Below are 8,995 nucleotides of genomic sequence, written 5' to 3'. Positions count from 1 at the left end.
CAATCTCGGTTTATGAGAATTTACCACCACTATATTTCGTCAGATATTTGTCTTCCATCGTTTACTCCAGACCGTGCTCACTTCACCATCAGCAGTTCCTCAATTGAATACGATCTGTCGATGAAACAAGCAATACTTGGAATCTCAGATCAGCTTCGATCAACTTACATTCCCCGTATTTTTAACCGAAAGTACTCAAAAGTCAATTGCATGAAAAGATACTTCACTGATGGGTCTCGCCTCAATGGATCCACTGGCTTCGGTGTTTTCAATGAAAATTCGAGCGCCTTCCGTAAACTGCAGGAAACTTGTTCCGTTTATGTTGCTGAGCTGGCAGCAATCGACTTCGCATTGGGGATGATCTCCAACAAGCCTGCAGACCATTACTTCATTTTCTCGGATAGTCTCAGTTCGCTTGAGGCTCTCCAGTCGATGAGAACTAGTAGGCACCCATCTTATTTCCTCACAAAAGTGAGGCTGCAGATGAGTGCACTGATCGAAAGATCTTATAAGATAACCTTTGTATGGGTCCCCTCTCATTGCTCAATTCCTGGCAATGAGAAGGCGGACACTCTAGCAAAGGTGGGTGCCCAGGAAGGCGAATTGTTTGATAGACAGATTTCATACGATGAATTTTTCCAATTACTGCGTCAGAGTTCCCTCTTGAGTTGGCAAACCGATTGGGACACTGGAAGTCTTGGGCGGTGGTTATATTCAATTATTCCAAAGGTTTCTTCGAGAGCGTGGTTCAAAGGCTTGGACGTAAGTCGTGACTTCATTCGTGTAATGAGTAGACTTATGTCCAACCACTACTCGCTAGATGTGCACCTCCACAGAATAAATCTTGTTCAAAACAATGTCTGTCGGTGTGGAAACGGTTACGATGACATCGATCACGCAGTTTGGCAATGTACGGATAATTACGCAGCCAGAGAGTACCTTTTGAATGCCCTTGAGGTCCAAGGAAGACAACCCTATGTTCCTGTTATAGACGTGTTGGGAACTCGCGACATCTGCTATATGCAGTTGATCTATATGTTTGTGAAACGGTCTAGTATAAGAATTTAATGCTTTTGTGTTTTTTTTCTTTTTCATTATTAGTTTGTTTGTATTGTCCCCTCATCTCACCATCGCCCACCCTCGACAGCTAGTCGAACACCAGATGCTATCCCTGGTCATTATGCACAATGCTACAGTGCGTGCGGCAACCCTCGGTTGAGACAATGATACCTCATATCCATATCCCTAACCTGACCCGTCCCACAAAAATTGTTGCCCCTCTAACCTCGAGTAAACCGCGAGTAATCGGTCGAAACCTACTAAACATAGATTTAAGATGAAATTTTTGTATAAACAAAACTTGAGTTAGCGGCTCCGCAAAGCTTATGCGATTGAGCCTTACAAATAAACGAATTGGAAAAAAAAAAAAAAAAAACGAAAACAATCAGTTATCATTGTTGCTACTGCTACTATTCTTATTACTGTAAATGATGCTGTTAGCTGTACTGCTATGTAAGTTGTTTTCTGTGAATTTTCAGATATTCTCACCAAAACTTACCATTATAATATAAAATTATCTTTAGACAAAATTTTTGTATGATATTTTTTCACTTCTTGCAAGCAAAAGTGATTTTCTTTTACTATTTTGATTTGGGTAAAATAATTTTCATTCATAATTTTTATATCGAAAGTGTGTTCATTTCTTCTGCAAACCACGAAGCTCAATGCCGTCAATGCGGATACATGTTCCACTGTTATATAAGACGTTTGCCGTTGGTGTTTGATTCAAACGTCTGAAGTGTCATAAAAACAACAGCGCTGTAATCTGCACATCGGTCGTAGTACCCGAAGTGTCAAAACAAACAAAATAACGTGGTATTGTTCATTGGTCTGTTGATCGTGATCCTTGTGAGGCCACATTTAATGAAAAATTTACTCTCATCAGATGTGGAAAAAAGTGGAAATGGAGGCAGCCTCGGCAGCAGGTTCGGCAGTTTCACCGGCTCATTCTATTACGGGGCGCTTCGAGGAAGTTTGTATCAACAGTAGTTTGCAGTATTGCACGACTACAAATCACATCTTCGTTTCAGACAAAGTTCCATTATCAGAAGAACCATTCAATGGAGATTTGCGACAACAGTACAATTCGAAAAAGGCTGTTTTATGGAAAAAGCCTCGTGATATAAACCATACTGCTCTGGTTAAAAGCGACTTGGAAAAAGTACGGTATGGTAAGATGAAAAAGTTTTAATATACAACTGTGAAATCAACATTGAGTATCGAAAAAAAAAACTTTTTCGTTACCTACAAGTACATTCACTTTATCCAGCGCAAGCTTCTAACAAAGTATCAACATTTTGGCTCTGTAAATATTCGTTTAATTTCAGGTAACGGTACTACAAATTATGCCATTGTTGGTGAATGTCCATCGTCACTCGCAGCCCAAGTTTAGAGACCAATAACAATAATGTAACACGGCGTCGAAATTCTTTGTTTGGCCCTTCGATAGACCGCACACTAGGATCAAACGCAATTCAAAAGAAACGTTTACGAGAAACCGCAAAATGCAACAAAACTGATTTGATCAACAAGATACCCATTGATAATAGTGCAGACACCGACATTTTCCAACCAGTACAATGCTACATTGAAAGGAATGTTTGAAGAATATTTCATTCATAACTCATAATTTACCAAGTAAGTTACCATAAACTTTTGAACCAGATTTTCATGAGAGCCTCAACCTGAGCAGTCAAGAACCATGGTCGAATCTGATCCATCCAGGCATCGATCGTATTGCATTTAATGACATGTCGAATTGGTCCACAAACTCCGGGCGAAAAATACTAAGCTCAATCAGAGTTAGCTACGGTAAATTGAATTGGGTGATCTTTTCAAAATAGAGCAAAACTTATCAAACCGCTTTACCCACAAGATTTCATTTACCATTTGGAAGAACACCCATCATTCCAGCGTGTCCAAACATCCACTCCGTTGGATTAATTTTCTTTGAGTCTTTCAAAAAGCGAAAATTCCGTGGACGATACACCGTTAAATTTGGTGGTTATTAGGCAAGTCCAAACAAGCTCGTTCCGTCAAAGACGATTGTCAACAATTGCGGAGAAACAAATCTATAATTACCCAGTATCAACTTGACATTGTTTCTTCTCAATTGGCACAGGAAGAAAGTCGTAGATTTCCTCAGGCAGAGGATTTCAGCGCTTGTGAACATGCAGACGATTTCTCAGATGACAACATGGATCCAGATTGGTTGCCTGACGGGGATGCTACGACATTAAACGATTTATCAGTATATGAATATTTTGAGCAGTTTAACAATGATCATTTATCTGATAATAATTCTGAAGTTTCATTGGCTATAGAAGAAAATGAGCATATCTTTCAGGCAGATGTAGGAGAACCACAGGCAAAGAAAAGTAAATCTTTTTCGCCAAAGGAAAACAGAAAACTCAAAGAAGAAGAGCTCTAGTATATGAAAAGAGATGGAACTATCATCCCAGCCAGGCATGTGCAACCCCCATGTGCTTGTAGGATGAGGTGCAATGAAAAATTTCCTGAACCTCTCCGAAAATTTTTTTTGGCCAGCCTGCTTGACCTGACACACTCAGGACAAAATCGGTTCTTATCAAGCCACATAACTGTAATCAGCACAGTTCGTCCACAGGTAATAAAATACAACACAGTTATATTATTTATTTAATTTATAATTTTAACGGATTTTAATCGAATTCACTCAGAAAAAAAAAATAAGTTTAATAATTGGATTGTTAGTTTTCGGAACAAATGCAATAATAAATTATTGTTTGTTTGGATCTATATGCTCCCAGGAGTAGGAGGTGCGGTTAAGGTTTGCAAACGAATGTTTATGTCTACGTACGACCTCAAGGAACGTAAAATTCGTGTTCTTGCCGATAAACTGGTCTTGGGTGTCGGGATAGCCCGAGATGACATGCGGAAAGATAATACATCGAGAAAGAAAATTGATCCCGAACATGCTCATTACATAGTTAAGCACATCAAATCATTCCCAGTTGAAGAAAGTCACTACAGGCGTGAAAAGTCATTCTGTCTCTATCTATCTTCTGATTTAACAATACATCGAATGCACGAGCTGTATCAGAACCAGTGCGGTGTAGATAACATTATTCCAGTACATTATGACACATACAGGATTGCTTTTAATTCGCTGAATATTAAATTTCGAAAGCCTAAAGTTGACACATGCAACACGTGTGATATGATCAAAGTAGAGTTACAGGTGGAGAATGACATTGTTAAACGACAGGAAATACTTGTTCGAAAGGAAGCACATCAGTTAGGAGCTGGACGCATGTATGATGAGAAGAAACAAGATAGACTGCAGGCGAACACTGATCTATCCGTACGGACAATATCTTTTGATCTGCAAAAGCAATTAGCCACACCCTATTTGACTTGTGGTCGTTCTTTTTACAGCCGTCAGCTGTATACATATAATTTGACAATCTTTGAAACTGAAGTGGGTAAAAATATACCACTTTGCTACATATGAGATGAAACCCGAGCGAAAAGAGGATCAAGAGAAATCGGATCGTGCTTGTGGGCATACCTGAAAAATTTACCAGTTTACGTTGAAAAGCTTCATTCGTTGCGCTGGACAAAATAACAATCGCATCATCTTATTCCTGATGATGTATGTTGTCGAAATAATGGCGTCTGAAGGGCGGAAATTGACTTTTCATCATAAATTCATGACTAGCGGCCATAGTCATATGGAATGCGACACATGTAATTCTGGGTGACCGGAATAAATCGCCACAGTAAACAACTGCAACAGAAACAACCGCTTAGAAAAAGTGTAGTAGGCTAGAAATATTTGGCGCGGGAAAAACATCATGTGCCTCACATTTCTATTATAAATTTATTCTCTTGTTCTCGTTTTTCGAAATTTATTCTGAGGACAATGTAATGGGGACGAAGTCCCCATTTGGCGAGGATAAGGAATCGAGGCGGCCCATGCCGCCAAGATGACGCAATCCGAGTCCACCGCCGACCCGCCGTCGGAAGCGGCGGTGTCTCGCACGCAAACCTGGGATCCACTGATTGCCCGGTTAGTTTGAAACATAGGATACGATCCTTTAGCAATGTCCGACCGAGCTCTAGCGAGCGTCGGACGGTATACGTCTGCCCGGGGCGTTACGTTTGCCTGGGGCGATACGTTTGCCCGGTTAATTCTTGTTTTGAAATACAATACCGCGCCACAATATTTATAGCCTACTACACATTTTATAAGCGGTGGTTTCTGTTGCAGTCGTTTTCTGTGGCGATTTATTCCGGGAACCGTAATTCTGCCATTGAGCGGGCGAAAAAAAGGACGCATGCCAACATAGAAACACCTCGTGATTGGAATTTATTCATTGCATCCATCAAACGAAACCCTCCAGTTATTGTGAAAGAAATGGAACAAAATCGGTTCTTCGATTGGTTAGCTCTAAATGAGCGGCAAACAGTACCCAAATTCACCATGAATAACGAACCATTTAAATTCAAATCAGCTCGTATCATCTCGTGCTCTACGGAAACACCCGGTATCGTTGCATTCAAACAAGATGTGACAGAAGAAAACCCTAATCACATTAATCTATTGACGTCGAGATCGGTTCCGTTGGGAAACCTTCAATTGAAACCCTTATATACAGCACCCATCCAATTACCTACAACGATGTTGGAAGATTTACGACGATTGCTGTCACACGTCACACAAAAGTGGTATTATCAGGCTTTCCTTAAATCCTTGAAAATTCCTGGCCGAGGAAGGCGGTCATCACTTGCAGGAAATAGAGTATTTGACTCAGATATGGATTCGTACATAAAAGAAATCAAAATGAACTATGTACAAATAATATGCACAAAAAGAACTATGTGATATGTCCAATATACAACTCAGTTGATGAAAACGACCTATTTGATTTTTTTCACGTTTTCCCCATAAATTCATCGAATATAGATTTGGTATTCATTACTACAGTTAGTATATCAACATCGCTTGCCTGCAACAGCAACAGTGATCGAGAAAATTGATTCAGTTTAAAACATTTTCAAAAAATGTTTCGTCATCCTTTACCCACGATTTTCTTTGAATTTGCGATTTGTTAAATAGATCCTATTGAAAAGTTACGCGAAATTTCATTTTTTTGCATGTTTTGCAACGCTCCTCCTCTTGTTTCCTCATAGTAGGGTAGAAAGGTTGTTGCTAAAAAAAACCTACATTTTCGCAACTAAACCTGTACAACTGCTTAAAATTGTCGGTATCTGCCTCTCTGTGTATTTTGTAGGTTTTGGTAGCCCGATTTTTCTCAAATGATGGACCGATGTCACAAACGGGCGGAAAAGGAATATTTGGCGCATCATAATACATTTTTCACTTATTTAAACGCAAGATAGCAGCACTAAATATTAACCGCATAAGATAAACAAAAGAGTTTCCAGAAGCAAAGTACGCACATGAGCATTGAGGGTGTGAACTAGAAATGTCAGAGTCGTTTCACCTTGTTAGGAACAGTTGGAAATTGCCTTGAACTTAGCCCTTATATTTTTATCTGTCAATGAAAGAAAAACAAAAACCTCGCACAAGACATATTTCTTGAAGGAGTGCATAACAGAATTGCTGCTTCAATTCGCTTTTTGTTAAATGTATGGTTACTGAATACTTAATAAAAGTTTATTTGACAAAACTCAGTTATGCCGGTTTTATGCACAGCTGATTGTGGTAGAAATGCGTTTTTAAAGGTAAATGGCTCTAAAATAAATGAATCTGCGCACATATTAAAATATTTACATTTCACGAAAGTTTTTCACATCTGCAAAAAATCGTCGGAGGCAGTTTTAAATTGTAAAAATTTGAATGAAAATATTTACTGGATATTTTTTCAATGTCTAAAACAAGTAGTCCTGACCCTTGCTCAACTATTATTGCAAGAATTTCCAAATATCTCCACTTAAACATTATTGTAAAATGTCACGTAAAATTGTTTTGTTTTCGACTTCACCTTTTGCAGGATATTCCATACGAAAGGACATATTTTATTTTTAGTCTAGATTTATTTCTCCTCCACTTTCTTTGCGTACAAGTTGTTTCTATGGTTTCTACCAACTTTTTAGTCGTGAATTGAAGCTGCCTGTAATGATTCTAACTTTGATATCTATTCATAGCGCCCAAAAACCGGAGACACGTTGTGCAAAGAATGTTTTTTCCTGGCATTCGAGATGGAAATTCACAACACAATTGAGCAAGAGCAGTTATTCCATCATGGTGACTTGGTTGCTATTGCTGCGAGTGGTGGTAAAGATAGTACAGTTTTGGCACATGTGCTAAAGGTATTGAACGAAAGGTATAGGTACGGTTTGCGTCTGGTACTGCTATCAATAGATGAAGGCATTACCGGATACCGAGACGACAGTCTTGAAACTGTGAAAAAGAACAGTGAAGATTATGATATGCAACTAAAAATACTGTCGTACGAAGAACTGTATGGATGGACAATGGATAAAATTGTAGCCGAGATTGGACGTTCTAACAACTGCACATTTTGTGGAGTTTTTCGCCGACAAGCTTTGGATAGAGGAGCACGACTTATGGCTGTCGATTGCGTAGCTACGGGCCATAACGCGGATGATATTGCTGAAACCGTTATAATGAACATACTGCGGGGAGATGTTGCAAGATTGCGTAGATGTTGTGATATCAAAACTGGTGGGCATGATTCCGACTCAATTCCGCGCGTCAAGCCGTTGAAATATGCGTACGAGAAGGAAATTGTTATGTATGCACATTTTAAGAAATTAGTTTATTTTTCCACTGAATGTGTATTTGCACCAAATGCGTACCGAGGACATGCCAGAGCATTTTTGAAGGATTTAGAGAAAGTACGCCCTTTAGCCATAATGGACATTATTCATTCAGGTGAGCAGTTGTTATTCAAAGATACCGTGAAAAAACCAGCTAGAGGTGTATGTAATAGATGTGGATTTGTATCCTCCCAGCAACCCTGCAAAGCATGTACACTTTTAGAAGGGTTAAACCGTGGATTGCCCAAGCTAGGGATAGGCAAAAAATCTAGAGGTGATAAGATGATTAAAGCTCAAAACATGAACAGACATAATGCGACTAGCATCGATAATGATTTCTAGCAAATATATTGATTAACGACAAATTATTATGTAAAGTATATCACATGCCTTTTTGAAATGATTGCTGTGAGGGTGTAAAAGATGTTCTGTTGCTCGCGGAACCGTTCGCCCTTGCTGTGTTACAACAGGGCCAAGACACAGTGGGCCGTTCTTTCCCTAGTGACTCGTGGCATGCAAATGAGTGAAACCGCAAAACAAAACGGAAAGAGGGAGTGAAAACAGAACATTAATAGTTCCAGTCGAAAAATTGAAAGCAAGTCAGAAGGCTCTACAGCTACTGCCAACATCTCATGTTGCTATAAGTCCGCTGAATATAACTCGGTCGCAGCGTGTCATATGAATCAATTTCAAACAATACCATTAAAATGGTGAACAACTGTCAAATTAAAAATAAGGAACTTTTGCTCAACAGTATGATTTTAAATCCAAAAGCTGAACCAAAGATGTAAAGCCCAGACTGTGTCACTTGAACTGTAAAATATGTATTCAAATAGCAAAACATCTGAATAAAAATGCATTTAAGTTGTAAAAAAAAAAAAAAAGTCATATGAATCACCTAACCAAGTGTGATGATTGAACCGCTTCAGTCAAGTCAGGTACTTCCAACACCTCAGGTAGCTTTACGTCCGCTGGATATGAATCAGTGGAGACTCAATTACTGAACCACAGGTTCTGATTAAACCGATGAGGGCAGTCAAGTGCCCAATCCCTGGATTGCACATGGAAGATAATCGAAGATCCCCACGGTAGTGATCACCTACCAATAATTTGATCGATCGCCAATGAATCAAAATCTAGTGAATCA

The 8,995-nt window shown here is 39.2% G+C and overlaps 1 protein-coding gene and 1 pseudogene across 1 annotated transcript; both read left to right on the top strand.

Annotated features, from left to right (window-relative positions):
• The first annotated feature begins 1,731 nt into the window (after window positions 1-1,731).
• LOC129769979 (uncharacterized) lies at window positions 1,732-3,721 on the top strand (annotated as a pseudogene).
• Window positions 3,722-6,604: 2,883 nt separating this feature from the next.
• On the top strand, window positions 6,605-8,675 carry LOC129770007 (cytoplasmic tRNA 2-thiolation protein 1). The gene is made up of 2 exons (XM_055772585.1): window positions 6,605-6,789; window positions 7,213-8,675. Exons 1-2 carry the CDS (start codon window positions 6,742-6,744, stop codon window positions 8,188-8,190), a joined length of 1,026 nt encoding a protein of 341 aa, XP_055628560.1. The 5' UTR covers window positions 6,605-6,741; the 3' UTR covers window positions 8,191-8,675.
• Window positions 8,676-8,995: the final 320 nt, after the last annotated feature.

Source organism: Toxorhynchites rutilus, chromosome 2, assembly GCF_029784135.1.
Source record: "Toxorhynchites rutilus septentrionalis strain SRP chromosome 2, ASM2978413v1, whole genome shotgun sequence".
Classification (NCBI taxonomy): domain Eukaryota; kingdom Metazoa; phylum Arthropoda; class Insecta; order Diptera; family Culicidae; genus Toxorhynchites; species Toxorhynchites rutilus.
Note: the sequence above shows the minus strand (reverse complement) of the source record. Positions and strands in the feature narration are given on the sequence as shown.